Here is a 22719-nt window from a genome sequence, read left to right as displayed (position 1 = left end):
TATGGTTACAAGACGTTAATTATTATTAATATTTTTAAAAGCAGAATTTGGTTATAATCCAATTTTCAATAAAAAAATATATAAATTCACACACGGATTTTTTTTTTTTTTTTCAATTTTCTAAAAATTCAATCCAAATAAAAAATAAATAAAAAATCCAATCGCTGAACCGTACGAAATGAAAAGAAGATAACCGGTTAGTATCATGGACAACAAACCGAACCGGATGGGGTATTACAGTGGGCCGCTTTTGAGATGGGCCCAGCCATATATTCGGAGGCAAGGAATTCGCGGTTTCCAACGACACTAAACCGGAGAAAAATACAAATACCTTACCCCCGACCGCCAATTTTCTTATTTGAGAATTCTCTCACTTTTAATTTATTTTTTTTCATTTAAAAAAATAAAAAACATTAAATTTACATTTATATATTCCTCAATTTTTATTGTTTTAATTTTACTTTTTCCCATAACGTAATCCACAAACTCGAATATTATTAAATAAAATAATTATTAATATTAATTTTTTTTTTCTCTCATTCATTGGTTTTCATCTCCCTCGCTCTGGTTTCTGACCTTTCTCTTTCCCCAAGAAAGAGACAAAGAGAGAAAAAAGCTCCATTGATCTGAGCTCTGCAACAATAAGCATTGTTTTTCTGTCCAATCCACGAGCTCGAGCTGTTTCATAAGCTCACTCCACCTTTGATTTTGCTCCAACTACGCGACATTCTTCTCTTGTTCATTTTCCCCTCTTTTCAGCCATTTCTTTTTTTGGCAATTTCTTGTTTCAAGGATTTTTGTTCTGTTCGCATGACCAAATCACTCGGCGTTACCATTGGCATCCTTGCCCTAATCTGCAAGCTAATCGAGGAATCTATGTGTTGTTACATACTTAGAAGCTTAGGTTCTAGCGGTTCTGGTGATTCTGGTGGGTGCATTTTGATTCCTCAGGATAAATGCTTGTCGCTTGGGATTTAGGGTTTCAGAGCCTTGTTCTTGCGGCGTGTTTGGTTTTTCCCGTTATTGTTCTTGTTATTCGTCACAAATGGCGGCTTGGTATGGCGAGGAAGGAAGAGATCAACTGGCTATTGGTCTTGGCGTCGGAGGAAGCTGCTAAGATTGAACATGAGGCTTCGTTTGGGTACATTCCTGCGCCGGTTTCTCTGAATCTTCACTGTGCTCTTTGTTTCAGTCCCACGACTACGCGTTGCGCTCGTTGTAAAGCAGTTCGATACTGGTACTCCGATCTTAGATTCTTTGTGGGATGTTTTTTTGAAGTTAATGATTTGATGTTTCGGCTTTGTAAATGGCGTTTAATGTCGTGTGATTGTTTTCCACTTTTCTTTTATTGTTGGGAGGTTCTTTTCCTTTTCCTTTTTTTTTTTTTTTTTTTTTTTTTTTNTTTCTTGATTTGGGATTTTATGGGAAATCCGGGGAATTGTGTTTTTGATCCTTGTGTCTACATTTTCTGACTACTAAATCTGTTATTCCATTCCTTTCTTCCAAGTAAAGACAGTCTTAACTGCATAACACTTTCAAATTCTATCACTTTTGGGACAAGGAGATTGGAGTCCATGGCATAGCTATGGCATAATCAGACTATAACAGTCACCAAAAAGGCTGATATTTATTGTTCTTCAAGTTAGCAACTAATTTATCAGCTCTTTTGCAATAATGTATCAGTTGAAAGTGTTGGATGAAAGTCCCACGTCGGCTAATTTAGGGAATGATCATGGGTTTATAATCAAGGAATACTATCTCCATTGGTATGAGGCCTTTTGGGGAAACCCAAAGCAAAACCATGAGAGCTTATGCTCAAAGTGGACAATATCATACCATTGTGGAGAGTCGTGTTCATCTAACAAAAAGTTGTCAACCGCCAGAAAAATCTGAATAAGGGTAAAAGGTCTAAGAACGTATTCGATATATGAAATCCCATCTAGGTGTTAGCTTAGGTGTTAGCTTAGGGGTTAGAGGAGGTGCGTTCGAGCAAACTCGAATCCCTCTTTATACTTGACTGAACCCAGGGAATTGTGAAGTTCACGGACGATACTTAACTTGAACATTTATTGAGAGTTGAGAAATCCCTTTGTACTTTTTTGACAATGCTTGAACCTTCCCCGGATGTATGTTTGTTGATGGGATTGTGGAGTATCTCCTGTAATGAAGAATTGTCAATTGGTTAGAAGAGGTAATGACACGTACTCTCATTACAGGGAGGACGAATACGATTCTTCTTACTTCTCTTGGATGGATTGGAAAATCGACATTTCTCATTACTTCCATATTATTAAGCATAAAACAGCATGCTTGGTCTTTTTAGGATCATATGATCAAAACCAGAGCTTTCTGATAGTGCATGTATGCACATTTTTGGATCCAGTATCTCTAATCTGGATAATTCTTATTCCTCATTCACATTGCAGGCTGTAAGTGTGTACTCACAATCCAATAGTCTCAAGCATGCTTACTGAACGTTAGCTTTTGTGTTTTGTATTTTGCTAGATAATTGCACTAACACGTTTGATAAAGATTATTCCATTCATGCTGATACTTCCTTCAATGATTCCTTTTTTTGTTGCCGTTTTGACCTTCAGTTCTGGTCATTGTCAAATTATTCACTGGCGTCAAGGTCATAAAGACGAATGCCACCCACCGAAAACGTCCGATTGGTCTTCGGAGAAGGAAAAGGATTCCGAGGACAAGTTAGCAGTCCAATCCCACTCTGGAAGCCGTGGCAAAAAAATTGATACTGACAATGGTCAACATGTAGAACCAGATAAGATCTTGAATGATAAACTTACACCACCAGACTCTGGCTACTCTAGTCATAGTCCAAGTCAAAAGGATGTTAGTGTGAAGTTGCATGCAGATGAGGAGGAAAATTCAACTTCAGAATTACCAGATACTAATTTATATGAATTCCATTCTTCTACATTAAACACTGAATCATCTGATGATGTGTTTGTGAGTGAGAATGAGAGCGTGTCCAGTTCCCCACGATCTGATGGATATTCGTCTGCTCAAAATTCCTTTGCCAAGGATAATTCTACATCCAGAGTATCAATTGTTGGCCCAAACAAGCCATTATCTCCCAACTATGCTCACTTTGTAAACTCTGTAGATAAATTTGCTAAACTGAAAACTGAAAGTCAGCCCGTAGTCACTGGGATTGGAACAGATTATGATACCCCTTCAAGGGCTGCTAAAGTTAGAGGTATAGGTGGGAGCTGTGAAGCTGCTTCTTCCAATTTTCAATATACTAATGGAAATTCTACTGGGGCGAAATGTGATTTTCATGAAGACTCTGTCCCATCTAGTATTAATGGTGCCAACAGCAGAAACGATTCAGGAAATCATTCGTTACTGCGTTTTTCATTCAGCTTATCTGGAGGTACTTCTCAGTCCAAAGCACAAGTAGCTCAAGTAGCTCAAGTAGCTCAAGTAAATGAAAATGTAGCCGATGGTAATCTTCCTCCTACTTTGGGGATTAGCAAAACTAGTGAAAATACTTTGCTAACAGATATCAAGGCAGAATCTTTAAAGGTTAGACATTCCCCATCAAGCTGCAAAGGCTCTCAAGATATAGATAACACTGCTAAGAAATTGTCAGATCGACCTGTAGTTAGCTCCATGTTATCTTCTTCCACTTGTATCAATCCGTTTCCTGTTGCTTCTAAATCTGAATCAAGTAATGTTCGTGATTCAAATACTAGTATGTCAGTACCCTTGAAGTCTGAAAGGTCGGGCCCTGTTTTCATCGAGCCAGGTGACGCACCGAGTATTTCAAAGCATTGTGGCCATGGATATTTAGTGGATGATTCAAGTGTTCATTTGCCTTCAAGTATTGGAAGGGACCCAGTTCCTCCAATTCATTCTAGAAAAATTGGTGCCATACAAGTTGGTGCTGGCATTTCCTCTCTGGATGTGAACTTATTGTCAAAGCCAGTTTATGGCTTCAGACCTTTTGCTCCCAATGAGCTTAGAAAATCTAATTCGGTTCGTGGTTATGTAGCTAATGGCAATGGGAATACTGGAAAACACAATAACAAGGTCGTTTACTTGTTTATTTCGTCCGAATGTAATTTGGTTTGGTTGGCAATTTGATTAATAGTTGTCTTTATACAGGGAGACTTTCCATATGAGCTTTTTATCAACCTATATAATTGGAATAAAGTGGAGCTCCAACCATCTGGCCTTGTCAACTGCGGGAACAGGTTGTTATAGTTACTATGTTGTTTTTAAAAAAATCGAAAAGTATTATAGTAAGGTCGCAAGTATGAGGTGTATTCTACGTCTTCTCCGTTCATTACAGAGATTTAAGCGGTCTAATTTAGCCCCTGCTGCTTAAAGCTGAATATTCAAAATGTATGTGCAATTTTACAGAAATTTATAGATTTTTTATATGAAACAATTAGTATTGTCATTACATTTTTTTTAATTCTTTAGTGGTGCAGTTTATCTCAATGCTTTTAATACAAGTAACTCTTATTCTTACGTTATGCAGCTGTTATGCAAATGTAGTACTCCAGTGTTTGACATTCACTCCTCCTTTGACAGCCTATTTTCTTCAGGGGCTGCATTCTAAAGCATGTATACAGGATGCTACATTTTATCTCTTTGTATTAAGTTCTACTTTATAACAATAGCTTTAAATTTCTATGGCTTAACGTATTGTTTTTGCTTTTGTTTTTGCATATTAGGTGCCAAGGAGAGATGGTGTTTTACCTGTGAGTTTGAAAGTCTAGTACTTGAGGCAAAAGAAGGCAAATCTCCACTATCTCCTCTCAGAATAATTTCTCGACTGAAAAAAATTGGAAGTCAACTTGTCAACGGAAAAGAGGAGGATGCGCACGAGTTTTTGAGGTTTTATTTCGAAAAAAATCTTGCTCGTTTCCAATCTTTATTTCTTCCACATTTATTGCTACTTTTCAAAGAACTATGCACCAGTAGATTAATGAGTTAGTTTGGCAGGTGTGCTATTGACACAATGCAATCTATTTGCTTTATGGAAGCTCAAGCAGGTCGATCAGGCCCCGTGGAAGAAGAAACAACTCTAATCGACCTTACATTTGGAGGTTATCTTCTATCAAAGGTAGTCCGATGTCTTATCAGCTAAGGATATTCAGAATATCAGTTACCCAAAGAAATTGTCGTGCGAACCGCTATAAATCTTTAGAGTCGTGTTAGGTATCCAATTATAGAAATTATGAGAAAACAGCAAAGATTACTACTATATTGCAATATCAATGAAGAAAGTATAATATCAATAGCCTTTCCTGTTTATAACAAAGATTCTCTAGTTAATTTCCATTAGTATCCTTGCTACCATTGCTAATATACCCCTAATAGTACCATTACAAGTTGATCTTGTTGTGCTCATACCATTGCTTTCAATTTGATACTCACTTGCAGATCAAATGCACACACCTACCATTACAAGTTGATCTTGTTGTGCTCATACCATTGCTTTCAATTTGATACTCACTTGCAGATCAAATGCACACACCTACTATTACAAGTTGATCTTGTTGTGCTCATACCATTGCTTTCAATTTGATACTTGCAGATCAAATGCACAAGGTGTGAGAACAAATCCGAACGAATCGAAAGGATTTTAGATCTTACTGTTGAGATAAGTGGGGATATTGAAACAATCGAAGAGGCCCTTCAACAATATACAAACCCTGAGGTTTTAGACGGGGACAATAGATACCAATGTAGCAGGTTAATACATTGATTCTTTTTCTTTATATATGCTCCATCCTATTGTCTCCTTAATTATATTTATTTGTGATCTGAAATCATTCAGATGCAAATCTTACGTGAAAGCGAAGAAAAGGCTATCAATATTGGAGGCTCCCAACATCCTGACCATAGCATTAAAACGATTCCAGGTTTCCCTTCAACTAATTGATGTTTATCATTTGCATATTTAGATAAAATGCTGAGCGTTTCTTTCTCTAAGTTCTTTATTTTGTTTATCCAATTCAGTCAGGCAAATTTGGGAAGCTGAATAAGCCGGTTATTTTTTCGGAAATCCTAGATTTGGCACCCTATATGAGTAGCAGAAGTGATAAGTCCCCTGTATACAGGCTTTACGGAGTGATTGTTCATTTGGATGTCATGAATGCCGCATTTTCTGGTCACTATGTGTGCTATATCAGGAATAATCAAAACAAGTGGTTCAAGATTGATGATAGCACGGTATGTTATCACATTCTATTACTCTATATTTTGTTCAATATGAAGGCTATCCTAGGTCGTTTTCTTTGTCAATCTTTTAACTTTCTTCTTTATTTACGCGTTTTTAATGTTCCGCTCTGCATTATTTTTACTACTCCAGCTACTATGGAAGCGTTAACCGTTTTTAGAGGTTGGGAGTGCGAATAAAGTTCATTAATACGTAGGCAGGAGACAATATTTTCATTGATATGAAGCCTTTTGGGTGAAACCTAAAGCAAAACCACAATGGTTTATGCCAAAAATGGATAATACATAACATTCTAGAGGTATGTAGAGGGTTGTTGTCCTTAACAAATGGTATAAGAACCATGTCCCGAACTTAGCGGTGCAGATAGAATCTTTGGCTGCTAAATAAAGTGAGTTACGGGCCTCATAAGAAGAGAAGAAGGGTTAGTTTAGATAAGAGTTAGATGGGTAACTGACTATTCGAGCAGAGATTCAATGGTACTTTGTTCGAGTGGAGGATTGTTGGGGGTCCGACTAAAGTCTCACATTGGCTAAGATAAGGGAAGATTGTATGGGTATTAAGTAAGAGTTGATCTAAAGATTTTTGAATGAAACCAAAAGTAAAATCATGAGCTATTTTGCTCGTTCCTAAGAACATTAAATGCTGTCTCTCTCTCAATGACAAACATAGTTCGTTCAACGCTCTGTTTTAGTAATTAGTAGTTGATCCATCTAGCAGCTTTTAGGCGAAGTTTTATCGTGTTCGAACTACATTTTACATGGCTGGATGCTATTCTCAGAGACGTGACTTTCGTTTTTCTATTGTTGGATAGGTAACAGCTATGGATCTTGAAAATGTACTAACAAGAGGGGCATACATGCTCTTTTATGCAAGGTACACTTTGGGGCTAAAACAATTTGTTCTTGGGCAATTATTGTCTGAATCCTTCATTATTTGACGACAGATAACCTTGCAGATGCTCACCTAGGGCCCCAAGGCTAATAAGAAGCAAAATTATGACTGATTCCAAAGATGGAAGCATCCCATCTTGGATCAATGGGAGGAGTAGCTCATCTAAATCAAGTCCCAACGCCACATACCCCGATTCCCGGAACCTTCATACCAAGATCAATACATCAAACGATCCTTCAAATATCAGTTCGTTTTATCGAAAATTCCACCAGCTCCAGAAGCTCATGGACGAGGACTTATCGAGCGACAATTCTTCTCTTCTCAGTAACTCTGATGAAACTTCATGCAGTACTAACAGCAGCAGTGACTCCACGAACACTGACGACTTACCAGAGTTTATTTACAGCGATTCTGGATGCAGTTGGAACGGTTTTCATAATGCTTCTGATATAGATGCATCGTTACCATCCTCGTCTTCGTCCTCCCCACTTTTGCATCCAGCTCATTCGAGCCAATGCTCACCCGTTGGTCCTAAAACAACAGAGAAACCTCATCTCAATCTCTCGAGTAGGAAAGAATCTAACTGTTGGGAAGAAACTGTGCATTTGATGGAGGGTAAAGATGGTGTTTGGTTGCATTCTGACCGTAGCAGACAAGGTAGAAATGTAGTGAGTAATGGTAGTTGGAGAAGAGAAAGGTAAAAAAAGGTAAATATTTGATAATGAAAATGTATACTGAGCTCAGAGGTGAGTAAATAGTACTTAGGAAATGCTTAGAGAGCTGATTCTTTTTGAAAGGGTCAGCTGTTAATATTTTGTTACTCACATCTGCTATTATTATTATTATTATTATTCATTACGGTTAATAATAAGATCTTTTAACTTTTAGAATAAATTCCTCTTCTACAATTGGATCATAGATCTTTCGTATATTATTATTTCTGGTTAAGAAGGGTAAAAATTATATCAAAATTCGAGTTCGAGATGTACAATTAACTTGTGGGTCTATGAGAAATTTTTTGTTTAAGCAGGGAACGAGCGAGGAAGTAGGAACATTTTTTCTCGTTAGTTGAACGGGATTAGGTATAAATAATATAGTTTAAAAAAAAAGCGTGGAGAATGCAGATATGAGAATTGAAATAGGGAAACAGGGACGTAGATGAGAAAGTTATGATCCCCATTCCGTGGATGCCTCTAGTTATTCCGTGGACGCCTCTAGTTTAAGACCGTTAAAGACAACAATATAAAAATTATTCCGAACATAATTATGTAAATAAGACACTAGTTACCATTTGCCTCTAGTTTAAGACCGTTAAAGACAACAATATAAAAATTATTCCGAGCATAATTATGTAAATAAGACACTAATTACCATTTGAGTCCATGGCGCCGCCCGCCATTTTTCAGACGCGCATTTGGAAAAGAACAGAGCAAAGCAACGGCTTCTTCAGCTTGCATTAACTAATCTAATCGGTGGCTTTCTAATCCATGACCGACAAACAAATCCCACGTCAAACATATTTTAAAAATATAAAAAGTGAGGCCGCCTCTGCCGCCGCACCGCCCGCCGCGCTGCAGATGTTGACGGATCGCAGGTGGCTCGGTCAAAGTTTTTGACTTTTTATTTTTTCTTTTCACATTGTTACAAATAAATTCCACTTTAAATTATCCTCTTTCTTTGCATTCCTTTCCGTTTTAATACGATTTTCTTTAATAATATATATATACACACACGTTAGATAAACACGACCCTCTACAATGATATGATATTGTCCACTTTGAGCATAAACACGACCCTCTACAATGATATGATATTGTCCACTTTGAGCATAAGTTCTGGTGGCTTTGCTTTGGGCTTCCCCAACAAGCTCATACCAATGGAGAAATTATTCTTTGTTTATAAAATTCATGATCATTCCCTAAATTAGTCGATGTGCGACTTTCATCATCAACACCTATATATATACATACAAGTTAGGTTAGGAAAATATTTTGAATCGACGTGAAATTTCGGGTTGGTTAGGTTGGTGACGGGTTAGTTAAGTTGAATTGGATTGTTGGGTTCTTTTTTAAACTATTTTAAAAAAAATCATATTTATCCACCATACATGTTAAATTAATCACTAAAATATCATAATACTCGGATATCAAGCATGTACAACTCATAACGTTCACTAACATATGTCATAAAGGTAAAATATTCTTTTTTCATAATAATCTTAAAGGTCGAATAGAATTGGATTGGGTTGAATCATTTTTTTGTGTTGGACAATTTGACCGGACAAAAAAATGTCAACCCATAGAACCGACCCAAATTTTCAATCTTTTATAAATTAACTCGATCTTAAACCGAATAAATCTAACCCAATCTTTTATAGTGATCAGGTTATGGAGTCAGAGGTTATTCATATTACAATTTAAAAAATATTTAAAAATATTAGAATAAAATTAAAGCTAAAATTAAAGAAAGGCTGAAAGTATATTCATTATATTATAATAATTGTGGTTAATAAGTAATTAATATAAAAAGTTGTGGATATAATTAAAAAAAAAAGAAAATTAATGCAAACTTGGATTAAAAGGAACATTATTAATTAAGTCAAAAATGGAAATAGAAAGCAAAAGTTGGGGGCTTTTTAGCAAAGGACATGAAAATTGGAGGACTAAAATGCAAATTGTTATAAGTTGGGGGTGCCGACCAAGTTGAATAGGGTTTAATTTGTCCGACAAAGGAGCATCAAAAGTCAACCACAACCAACTCACTCATCATTTACCTTTTTCACCTAAATCATTTAATGTTTTAATTTAACCAAGTTAATATTAACCATTTTCTTTTTTCCTTTTTTTAAAATAAATTCATATAATTTTAATTTTGGATTTAATAATATAATAAAATCAATTTTATGTCGAATAGTTTATTGACTTATTCACTTTTTAATTTGAAAATAATTCGGTGGACAACATATCAATTACCATCTTAAAAGTTGATAGTTCGATTTCTCATTTCGAAAATTGTAACCGTTTAAGCCCACTGTTGATAGATATTGTCCATATTGGCCCATTACGTATCGTTGTCAGCCTCAAGATGTTTCCACACCCTCATAATGAATATTTCGTTAAACAGTTGAACTTAAAACACGTCTACTAGAAAAAGTTTCCACACCCTTATAATAAACATTTCGTTCTCCTCTCCATCCAATGTGGGATCTCACACTCCACTCCCTTTGAGAGACCAACGTCCTAACTGGCACATTGCCCGATTTTTGGCTTTGATACCATATGTAACAGCCCAAGCCCACCGTTAGCAAAGATTGTCCATTTTAGCTCGTTACTTATCACTGTTAGTCTTACCGTTTTAAAACATGTCCACTGAGGACAAATTTCCACACTCTTATAACAAATGCTTAGTTCCTATCTCCAACCAATGTAGAATCTCACATAAACTATATAAATAATGAATTCATATGCTGGTAACATTTCATCGAACGACTAAATGGGCATATAGAGTGGCATGATTTACCGATAAAAAACCAGCTCATTGATCCTAAGAAGATTACGATAAACCCTAATATTAACCTATAAATTCAACGTTATAATTTCCATCGAGCCTCCTATTATCTATCTTATAGTATGACTATCAATACTCGATAATCGATCTAGGTTACACGATCAATTTACATACGGTTTCACGTTTCTTCCGAGCTTAGATCCTCCATCTAGATTGTTCTTGAATTATCAAGTAGGGTTCATTTTGTCATTTACTATATTGGACAAAGATTATTCTATAGAAAAGGAGATAAGAACTTGAAGTAAAAGTAGTTGCTTGAAAGGATAGGGATGGAGATAAAGATATGTGTCCCAAAACGACAACACTTTGTAATCCCAATATTTATTTATTTATTTTATTTATTTATTTTAGAAGCTTCAAGAAAAAGAAATGAAAATAATAATAATAATAATAATAATAATAATAATAATAATAATAATAATTGATATTATCCAATTGGCTTAAATGTCAAAATCATACCACTTGAAGTGTGTGCTGTTTTCTCACCCCAAATTCAATTCACTCAATCTCCCACCAAACCCTACACTTTATTTCATATTTGACTTTCACCCATTTCCAAAAATTCAATCTTTTTTTCAAAATATTATTTTTATTTCATATTTCTCCGACTTTCCGTTCTGAAAAATTATACTTCATCAACTCGAACGATAATTCAGGCTTTTCCCTTCTCGGTACAATCTCGACTATCTCCAAATATGCATACCTGCCCTGATCTAACAGTCTGAAGAAACCCATTTAACTGTTATATCTATTCGTGATTGTTTTCGTGTCAAAATACCGATGGTATAAATTTTAAGACAATATAATATTTTTATTAAAAAATAAATTTTAGTTTGGAGTAAAATATCACTTAAATTTTAAACTTAAAAAGACTAAAAAAAGGGTTTAAAGTTAAAAATAAAAATAAAAAACATATAAAAACAAAAAACAAATTAAAGACAAAGCTAAGTGGTCGACAGGGAAAATTAATAGTAAGAAAAAAGTGAAAAGGACTTATATTTATTAATAAAATATTAAATAGTGAAAATTGGAGTGCAATTAAGTAGAAAAAAAAAAGGTACTTATTTATTATTTTAAAATTGAATATTTGGTTATTACTTCATAATTATTGAATTAAATTTGGTACATTATTTATTAGTTTTATTTTTCACGTGACCCAATTTTGCTCATTCTTGTCTCTTTTTAATACTCACAAAATCCCTTTAATTAATATTGCAAAATACTTGATTCATCCAAAATTTACCTTTTTAATCATGAATTTCATCACAAACCCTATATTGGTCTATCAATTTTTTATTATTTGAAGCAAAATAAATTTTAAAAAATTTAAAAAACGATCGTTCATCACAAACTCAGCGTTGAGTGAGTCAGCCAACATGAAATTGCGTTGTTTACATCCTGACGGCGTGTGTTCAAGCCTCTGACCCAATTTAAGAGAAAAAATATTTTAGAAAACAAGGGCACAGAGACTTTTAAAAAAAAGTTTGAAAGTAGGATTGAGAGCAATGTTATAGGCTATAAGCCAGAAAGACAATGCAATGACTTTGGATAGCATATGAGTCTGGGTAGGAAGAATTGACGACTCGTCGCATTGTCGAAATATCATACACTTACGAAATATAAACGAGGAACTATATATCATGAAAACGATAAAAAAAAAAAAGTCAATGCAAGAGGTTTGACATGCAACATACATGCGGCCATGAATAACACACCTTGGACAAGGATGATCGTTGTACTCGACAACCATGTCATGTCATATTGGACAACACGTCTTGGATAAACATATATGTCATGTTGGGTTGAAAAAACATTAATTTAAAATGAATTTTTGAAGCAATTAAATGAATAAACCACAAAATAATCATGCAAAAAAATAATAATAATAATGAGTTGATTTCTTGTTCAGTTCTAAAAATTCTACAACAAACTACAAACCCTACAAATTTAACAGAAGAGTAATGGGAAATTAATGGGAAAAAGAAGAAAGTTATGGATTAGTACGGCGGCGGTGGCGGTTGCCTCGCCGTCGGCGCCCATACTACGTCGGACGGCGCGTGGCAACTCATTATAGCCATTCCGCGGGATTCCACAAGCTGCCCGCGCCCTCGACTCTGCCCGGGTCGGTGCCCGCTACTATCTCCGGCGACGGAGACATGTGGGGAGTGAACTTCGCCGCCGCCGGATTCCGAATTCTTGAGCTCATCCAGTTCGGGAAGCCGGAGGTACATCGGATTGTTGAACGACGAGGCGATGACGAAAACTGTACCGGCAGAGATTAAGGCGCCGGCAACCATGCCGCCGACGATTTGACCCTGATGTCCAGCGAGGGAGATGGTGAAACCGTTGGGGACAGGAAACGACATCGTTTCGGGAAACACGGTGGCGGAAATGGAGAGGATCTCAAAACAGCCGTGAAATGTGACGGTGGCGCTAGGGGTAGCGGAGGGTTGACGGAGAGAGACATTAGCAACGGTGCCGGAGCCGTTAAGAACACAAAGGGCCGTATTTTTCTGACGGCAAAATCGTAAAATAGCTTCAACGACGTCGTTTCCACCAGCCACTTCTAGAACGTACGGCCGCATAGTCGGTTCGGGTTCCCGGGTTATGACGAGAGGCGGTTTCGGTTTGTTTTTGGAGCCCGGTGGGCGACCCCTAGGCCGCCGGACCACCTCGATGGTGGAATCATCGGCGGCAGAGATTGGTTCCGGGAGAGGTTTGAACGGCAAAGGCATGGCGGCGGTAGGTTCATCCTCCAGTTGATGGGGCGGAGGGTGGGTAAAGTGACGACTGAGATGGAATTTGGATAACATGTCGGAAGTCTGGTTCTTGGGGTGAGCGAAATAGCCTTCAATTTCTTTTCTTCAAAATCCCCAAAAAATAAAATAAAAATAAAAAAAGAAATATTTTAATTAAATCGAAAAAAGAGAGAGGAGAGGGTGGAATGGCAAAAGAGGCAGTGGAAGGGAAGAATTGGACTTTAAATTATATCGAGAGAGAGGGGGATGGCGGCGGCGGCGGCGGTGGCGCCGCTGTTTTGGAAGGTGGAGGTGGGGCCCACCGCCATCACAAAATCTTCGACTCAACAGCCTCTAAATTTTGTGGTATATAACCTAATTAAATTTCTTAAATTTATAAATTTTAATTTAAAGTTTAGCTCTAAGTTTTATAATACTTTTCATATTGGAATTTATAAAGTTATATAAAACGAATATTTAAACTTTAGAGAATATAATTTATAAATTTTTATCTCTTTTGCTATTTTTCGTGTTTATCTGATAATTAAAAAACTGTCAGTCACACGGTAACCGTCCCAAAATATAAAGTAAAAAGAGGTCGAAAATTGAGATTGAAGCGAAATAAAGAAAGCACCGCCTTTCCATTTCTAGAGAGAGAAAGAGAGAGAGAGAGAGAGAGAGACATCCCCCATAGCCAAAAACAACAAAGGGAGGGACTACTGAATTTGACCCATGACGGAGCCTTTTCAATTACGCCTATTTTTTTTATACATTTTTATTTCAATTATTTCAATTTATCTTTTTTTTTTCTAATTAAATCTAAAATCTCTTGTTTTCAAAATTTTAAAATTAAATTAAAAAGTTTAAATATATATATATATTCACAATAATAAAATTTAATCATTTTTTAGTGCGCATTTTGAAGTAACGCCTAAATAATAATAATAATAATAATATAATTTGATAAGTCTAGTCTACTAATTTACTCAAATCTTTTTCTTATCTTACCGGCATCGATGATGAGACCGGGTAACATGTCAAGCCTATCTTGTAGGTTAGTTTACTGAATCTATAAACTAAAGCTCTAAAGCTCTGGTATCAACTGTAACAACCCAAACCGACCGCTATCAGATATTGTCATCTTTTAATCGCTTTGGTTCGTTACGTACCATCGTCAGCTTCACGATTTTTAAAACGCGTATGCTAGGAAGAGATTTCCACACTCTTATAAGAAATGTTTCGTTTCCCTCTCCAACTGATGTTGGATCTCACAATCCACCTCCTTGGAGTTCAACGTTCTCACAGGCACACCACTTAGTGACTGGCTCTGAACCATTTGTAACAACTCAAGTTACCGCTGGCAAATATTGTCCGCTTTGACCCATTACGTATCGCTGTCAGCTTTACAATTTTTAAAACACGTCTACTAGGAAGAGATTTCCACACCCTTACAATGAATGTTTTAGTCCCCTCTCCAACTTAACGTGGGATCTCACAACTTTACACATGAATTAATAGAGAAAGAAACAGATTCTAATCTAAAAAATGAACTGGGGAAGATGAATGAAATTGAAACAAAGATCGTGTGGTTCATGTTTGCAGCGAAAGTATATCAGTACCTTCTCGCAATGCTTACATTGCTGGTCAAAACTAAGATGTGCAGCAGCAGCTTTTGTTCTTAACCTAGCAGCCTTTCCGTTCACCACCCACTTATGAACAAAGCTACCATATAAGAATATGCTACAAATTACAGCTTGAAAAACGAACAAATACCAGAAAAAAGATATATAATGTGAGATCTCAGATCGGTCGAGAAGGAGAACGAATCATTCTTTATAAGATTGTAGAAACCTCTTCTCAGCATACACATTTTAAAAACCTCAAGGAGAAGCTCGAAAAGGAAAGTCGAAGAGAACAATCTCTGCTATCGGTGCGTTTGGGCTATTACAAATGATATCAGAGCCAGACACCGGTTGGTGTGCCAGCAAGGATGCTGAGCCCTGAAGGAGGTGGACATTGGACGATGTGCTAGCGAAGAAACTGAGCCCCAAAATGGGGTGGATTTGGGGGGTTCCACATCAATTGGAGAAGGGAACGAGTGTCAACGAGGATGCTGGGTCCTGAAGGGGGTAGATTGTGAGATCTCACATCGGTTAGGGAGGAGAACAAAGCATTCTTTATAAGGGTGTGGAAACTTCTCCCTAGTCGACGCGTTTTAAAAACCTTGAGGGGAAACCCGAAAGGAAAAATCCAAAAAAGATAGTATCTGCTAGCGGTGGGCTTGGATTGTTACATATGAGATACAAGGGAGTTGAAGAAAGTGGAACCTCGAGTTGATAGCATCATCTTCCATGATCATAAGGCCCTGAATTCCAGCACAGCTACTGTGGCCAAGGACTAAAATGTTCTCAACCTTGAGCATAAAACTAGTTCTCTTAAGAATTCATCAAATAAATGCACTCTCTAATGAGAAGAATATTCAGTCTAGAGATGATAAAGATCAAATTTGACAGCAAGAAGAATGGAAAATAGCCTACTTTTAATGTGTTCATTGCAAATTCAAGGCCTGCATTGGTTTCAGTTGGACCATTCTGTATTAGAAATAAAATGCAAATACTGAAATTAGTCCACTCAGACTTGGATAATGCAAGATGTTAGCACAATGCTTCATACCTCCCATGGTGGAACGATGTTTGCTACGTTACGAACTGCGAAAGCTTCTCCGGGTTGAAATCCGAGGATATTGGATGGACATGTTAGATGAACACGACTCTCCAGAATGGTATGATATTGTCCACTTTGAACATAAGCTCTCATGGCTAAAGCCCTCATACCAATGGAGAGAGTATTCCGTGATTATAAACTCATGATCAATCCCTAAATTAGCCGACGTGGGACTTTCATCATCCAACAGAACATACTCCAGAATCCACACAAGAAATCGCCATGAACTGTTCTATACATGTGAGGTTATGTTGAAATATCCAATGTAATTAAATAGCAACGAACTTAAGTGATGTCAAAACAGGACTGTTCATCATCTTCATTACCTTAGGGGCTTGCAGATCTACAAGAGCTTGAAAATGCTCCAAATGTTGCCTGTTTCATAAGAAATCCTTGGATTAAAAACCGATCCCCAACTTACAAAAACTTGTGGTTCTTAAAACTCAGAAATCTTCTTTGTCATTTCATCAAACACCTTATCTGCATCCTTCACTTCCATGCCAGATGAGCTCCTCGAGACCTCCAACCTTATCAGAAAGTAAAAATAAGAATCCAGAAGAGAAAATTGATCGGATTTTCTTCCATTAAACATTCATACAGTAAATTAATCACATGAAGGAAATACCCGCTCCTGAATGCGCTAAGAAGCACTTCCGGATTAGTTTCATCGATTTCTTCGTTCAAATCCCGAATTCCATCGAAAGAAAAACCAATCTAACGCTAAGATTACAGCACAACAAAGAAACAGAAAGTGGAAGAACTCACAGAAACAGAATTTCTCCCAATGGAAAATGATGAGAAAAGGATGAAAAATACTTTTAGTATTTAAATTTTTTATGAAAATTGTAATTTTTAAATTTTAATAAGTACACTTTATAATTTATAACCATTTTGTTTTTACGAACAAATTTTCATCAAAATTAATTATTAATTTAATTTTTATAGTTTATAAAAAATTTTGAACTCTAATAAATTAATTAATTAATCCATAAATTTTTTACTGAATTTTAATAATATTGTTTAAATAAATACAAAATAGATACACTTGTCAAATAAATAGATTAAATTATTACTTTAAAATATATATATATATATATATATATTTTAAAGCAATTTAATATATAGTAATCTTAATTTATCCAGAAAAATAAACGTTTATTTCTATTATTTAATTTTATATTCCAATAAATTGTAATATATATATATATATTACAATGTTTAAAAGAAAAGAAAGAGAATAAAAGAATAATGATTGGGGATGAGATTTGGAGTAATGAGGATAAGGAGGGAGGAGGAAGAGACGTCTGTCTTTAACTATCTCACTGCGTGGACGAAGCTCTCCCATTTTTCAGCGTTTCACTCCTCATTGACACGTGGACTTATCTACTGCTTTTTTATTTTTTACTTTCTCTACTTCCAATAAATTTTAATTTATCATTCCCATTACTTTCTTAATTATTTTACAATATATAATATCCACTTTTTAAATAATACTTTTTTAATGTAACAATATATTATCCACCCAGTGGACCAGTAGTCTAGAAGCCTCCTCCCTTTTCGTTCTTTTTTTATCCCATATTAAAAGAATATAAAATAATACCATAATAAATAAATATTTTTAAGGAGAATATTTAACTTAATTTCTATATATATATATATATATTAATTAAGTAAATAAACATCATATATAATAAGTTGGTTTTGACGTACGTGGGAATTGGGAGTGGTTTAAGGACGGAGAATGTAATTCCTGTCCCTAATCCTATTTAACTAATAACGATAAATCTCTCTCTATTCTGCTCTCACAAACTCTATTTAAATGGGAATTCTCCATAGTCTGTTTTAAGGATTGATGACTTGCCCATTCAGTGACTCTGGCTCTTCGTTCTCGATAAGCTTTCATATGGTCGTGGGCATCTCTAAATATGTGGATAGTTCTAGTATTCATAACAAATAATATTATAGTCGTTCCCTTGACTTATGCATGATTATCTCTTGATATGATATAATTATAGTGATTCGTGATTGAGCTAAGCAAACTACCATATGGTGTATCAAATATGAGTGGGCTGTTAGATGATGAAAGTTCCCACATCGACTAATTTAGGGAATGATCATGAGTTTATAATCAATGAATACTCTCTCACTTGGCGACAAAGCTACGAGATTTTATGTTCAAAGCGGACAATATCATACCATTGTGGAGAGTCGTGTTCATCTAACATGGGTCATATTTAGTTTAGGGTTTATATATTTGAAATGTGTACTATTTCATCAAAGAGTACACTGGTGCATAAAAGACTTTGAGATTTTTGTTTGCTACAAACGATTCTAAAAGAGGAAATTAATTAAGAATTTTTAGATATACCATCGACATGATTCAACCCCCAACTGAGCTTTTGCACTTATTACGTTGTTTTGTCTGTTGTGCGACAGCCGACATGTCGGTCACTTTTCTCTCTCGTGTTGGACCTGATTCCTTCCCAGTTTACACCAAGCAAAAACAAAAAAGATTCCCAACTGACAATTCCAAAACAAACTAGCTAGGCCACGTCAGCACATGTAAAACGGGTCCTCTATTGGACAACAGGCCCTTGCCCGCTTATGACCCGATAGATTCTGGGCCTGATTCTCCACTACGGCCTTTAAAGCCCGTCTCAGGCCCACGAACGCCTCCTCTCTCCCGCCACCGTCGCCGCCATCGCTCCACTCCAACACCACCACGTTCTTCGTCCGCCCGCCCAACGTCATCATCTCGGCCCGAACCACCCTCGCGTGAACCGACCGGATCGCTTGAATCAAATCCCGATTCAGACCGGACCGCTCATCGCAACAAACTGTCGCTCTCATTAACCTGTTTTCGTTATCGCAGTAACAGAGCGTCGCTTCATCTTCCTCGCTAGGGAACGCCCACGGCACTTTACCGCCGTCGCCGTCGCACTGGTCTGCACTTCGGTGCGCAACCTCCGTCGCTCGCCGTCTCAACTCCTTCACATGACTCACCACTTCCGCCAGTAGCGACGCCTTGTCCGTCTACAATAAAACAAACAAACAGTCCAAAACTAATTCAAATATTCCATCCGCCATATCCAAAAACCTCAACGCTTCGTCAATTCAACATCAACAAAACAAAATGCACACAACAATTTCGCGAATTAATCGATTACCTTAGTAGTATTAGGAAGAAGCGTACGGAGAGTAGATAAATGCGAATTGATTCTCTGTCGCCGTCTCCTCTCCGCTTCCTTATGACTTCGACTCGCTTCAGTAGATTTCTTCTCGTCCTTGGACGAATCTGCAGCATTTCCGACGATCGAGCATCCGGCAGTGGACATCGAACGTTTAAAATGATCGCCGTCGCGATAACTCAACCAACTGCTCTGGAATTCGTAATGACTCTGAAAAGGAAGCATCTCCGGTGTCTGAAATGATTCGTTCGTCTCGCCTGGACGCTGAAACAACGAATCGAGAATTTATTAATCGATTCTTATGGAAGAAAGAAAGCCATGGAAACGGATGAGAAAAGGGCTGTGAGAGAGAGGAGGAAGAACTGGAACATGCAGAGTTGGAGACGAAAGTGTGAATTGAAAGAGGAGTTTATGTAAAGATGGAAAACCATTTCGGTGCATTTTTTTTTTATTTATTAATATATATATATATATATATATATATCTTTTTACCTTTAAATTTTATTTACTATTATTTTTATTTAACCCATAACGGTGAAAAAGGTGAGAAAATTTGACCGGCAGAGCTGAGTGCAAAACGTTCCATTTTATCGTAGGATATGTGTGTGATTTATTTTATATATTTAATTTGATTTACTGGGTGAATTTACTGACTTGTCCTTCTTACAACTTCTCAAAAATCAAATATATAGAGAAATAAAAATTAAATTAAGAAAAATTAATTTAAAATTAAGAAAAATTAATTATTTATGTCTCCAAAATAATTTTAAAATTTCGATACTATTCTTAAATTAAATGAAAATTGTTAACATAAAAAATGTTTAAAAAATACGTATAAAATAAAATAGCTTGAAAAATGAAAGAAAAAATATTAAAAAAGAAAAAAAGGAAGTGGGTGTAGTGAGTAAGGAATGAGAAACGTGGGTACAATCATTTTCAATGATAAAACATAATGATAAGAATAATGGAGAATTAGAGAGGGGAGGGCAAGGCAATCCACGGCGGCGCCGACTGCTTTTCTTGTGGGAAATCAAAAGCGACAGTAACACATCATCACCCGACACAATTAATTCCCTTTTCCCACTCTCAATGCCCCTTCCCTTTCTCTTTTTCTCTCTCTTTTTTTTTTTCTTTTATTTATTTATTTCTCCACCCCCTTATTTTCCCACTATTCACATTCATCTTTTACTCTTTTTTTTTTCTTTTTCTTTTTTTCTTTTTTTACAAAAAAAAAAATTAAATTAAATTATAATTTTAGCTTCGTATTTTGGTACTACGAGAATCAGAATACTTCTCCCGTTAATTATTAGTATGGAGACATAACCTACTTTGGCGTCCCACGTCTTCCTTTGTTGTTTTATATGATTAATAACAATAATTGTTAGTTGTCACAATCGCACTTGTTCTAACCCATCAAACAAGTCAGTCGTGAGAAATTCAGACATTGTAAGCAACTAACAATGTTTTTAAAAAAACGTGATCATGTAGTGGTTAGTGTGATCATGTTGTCTGTAACTGCATGTCGAAGTATGCTCGGGCCTCGAGTCACGCTTGCAATAAATTTTTAAAAAACGTGAACGAGTAAATACACTTCAAATGACTTGAAAGAATTGAAGAAAACAACGTTATGTAGCTATAAACAAAGAAATAAACATCCCGACTTCAAATAGTATATAAATCAGGGTAGGAAGAATTGACGACTAGTCGCATCCCCCATAATACATTTTGGGACATTTTAACCTGACGAGTTAAGCATGATTTTGGTGAACAGTCATACGCTTCGATATTGACACAACATGAAATAATAAAAATCTATCTAAGATAAAAGCATGTAAAAAGGAGTTCGGAACGGGCATACGACCATGGACAACGTGTATTAGACAAGCATGACTGAAACATCTGACATGCAGTCACAAACAACATGTCTTAGACAAACATGATCACTACTAGACACAGCACGTTATCACGTATGTCAGATCTAGCTAATATAAAATTTTATTTATAAAGAAAAATCATAGTGTGACAATGGAGAAAATCTTCATAATATTAATTATTTTTTTTTTCTTCAAAAATTTACGGCGCCTCGATTACATAAAAATCCCTCCCATCTCTCTATTATATAGTATTATTCGATCTAATCTTCATAAAAATACAAATATATAAATATCATTATTTATATTATATATATAATACTTTATCCTAATCCAATTAATGAATACTTTATAGTAATTCGACATTAAACGTTTATCATATGATTATGGGATTAGGAAAAGTTCCATTTCTTTTGACAACTTTATAAATAATTATTTATATATTATAATATAAAGTTTTGGGTGTGTCATGTGTTCGCACTATTGACGCATGCAAGGGCAAAACAGTCCGTTGATTTATTGTGCGACAGGGTGTGGGCTTAAATTTTCGTTTCATTTCACATTATAATTTTTTTAATTACAAATTATAAATTTATTTGTTTTTTTTTTTAATATTTCAACTATTCTTAAACTTTTATTAAATTAACCCTATTTTAAATATTTATATTTAATAGATAATTATTTTTAAAGTTGTATATATTAAAATTTATTAAAAGTTCCAGGGATTTATTGTATATTAAATACAAAATTCAAAATTTCATTAAATAATTTTTAAGCTGAAAATATATAGGTTTAAAAGTTTTTTTACTATATTTAAATATGTTTTAAAAAAATTATAAATTTTAAGATTTTTTTTTATAAATTATTAACTTTTAACTTAAAAAAAAATAATTTTTAATTTTGTGTTTAATAAATTTTAAAATTTGTTAAATTTGTACAAATTTATATCTAGCAGCAGCTCAGTCAATTATTCAATTTATATTATAAAATTCAATAAATAATAAATGAGTCTCGTGACAACATCAATAAAATATTAATTATTTTGTTAAAATATGGAATTTTTTAAATTTCAATTTCATAAAACAATAGTAATAATTTTGCTTTAATTTTTTCCTCCTCACTAATTTTTTTCTAAACTCACATGTGCCTAATTATTATTTTTATTTAAAAGAATAAAATGAAAAATCTATATATATATATAATTTTGTTGTACACGGTGGGCCCCACAACTGGTTTTAATATGATATATAATTGAAGGAAGGTGAGAAATCAACGTCCAATGGCAGAGAACAAACTGGGACAGCCGTTAACAGGTTGATTCTGAACCCTTTGCAGTCTGAGCCTTCAGAAGAGAATATAAACATACATGCTTCCTTCCTTGTGTGTACACATATATATATATATATGTATGTATATATATAATATATATGTATCTATTCCAAACCATATCTTAAAATAAAATTTATTTTTATCTAAGTTTTTTCTAAAATTTTGTTTAAGTAAATCTCGAAATTATTCTAAACCAT

General features: G+C 35.2%; 3 protein-coding genes and 1 pseudogene across 3 annotated transcripts; 1 reads left to right on the top strand and 3 right to left on the bottom strand.

Annotated features, from left to right (window-relative positions):
* Positions 1-532: 532 nt before the first annotated feature.
* Positions 533-7970, top strand: LOC111805336 (ubiquitin carboxyl-terminal hydrolase 16-like). Its single transcript, XM_023690368.1, has 11 exons — positions 533-1237; positions 2598-4053; positions 4129-4217; positions 4508-4593; positions 4704-4866; positions 4975-5095; positions 5570-5727; positions 5813-5897; positions 5995-6207; positions 7026-7087; positions 7170-7970. The coding sequence occupies exons 1-11, from the start codon at positions 957-959 to the stop codon at positions 7804-7806; spliced, it is 3351 nt and encodes a 1116-aa protein (XP_023546136.1). The 5' UTR covers positions 533-956; the 3' UTR covers positions 7807-7970.
* A 4563-nt stretch (positions 7971-12533) lies between these two features.
* On the bottom strand, positions 12534-13789 carry LOC111805813 (AT-hook motif nuclear-localized protein 17-like). Its single transcript, XM_023691047.1, has one exon. It carries the CDS (start codon positions 13483-13485, stop codon positions 12670-12672), a length of 816 nt encoding a protein of 271 aa, XP_023546815.1. The 5' UTR covers positions 13486-13789; the 3' UTR covers positions 12534-12669.
* A 1095-nt stretch (positions 13790-14884) lies between these two features.
* On the bottom strand, positions 14885-16964 carry LOC111805119 (annotated as a pseudogene).
* Positions 16965-18463: 1499 nt separating this feature from the next.
* LOC111805896 (transcription factor bHLH30-like) lies at positions 18464-19719 on the bottom strand. Its single transcript, XM_023691181.1, has 2 exons — positions 19302-19719; positions 18464-19167 (listed from the first exon to the last, which is right to left on the bottom strand). The coding sequence occupies exons 1-2, from the start codon at positions 19545-19547 to the stop codon at positions 18688-18690; spliced, it is 726 nt and encodes a 241-aa protein (XP_023546949.1). The 5' UTR covers positions 19548-19719; the 3' UTR covers positions 18464-18687.
* Positions 19720-22719: the final 3000 nt, after the last annotated feature.

Source organism: Cucurbita pepo, chromosome LG11, assembly GCF_002806865.2.
Source record: "Cucurbita pepo subsp. pepo cultivar mu-cu-16 chromosome LG11, ASM280686v2, whole genome shotgun sequence".
Lineage (NCBI taxonomy): Eukaryota > Viridiplantae > Streptophyta > Magnoliopsida > Cucurbitales > Cucurbitaceae > Cucurbita > Cucurbita pepo.
This window is presented reverse-complemented; position numbering and strand designations above follow the sequence as displayed.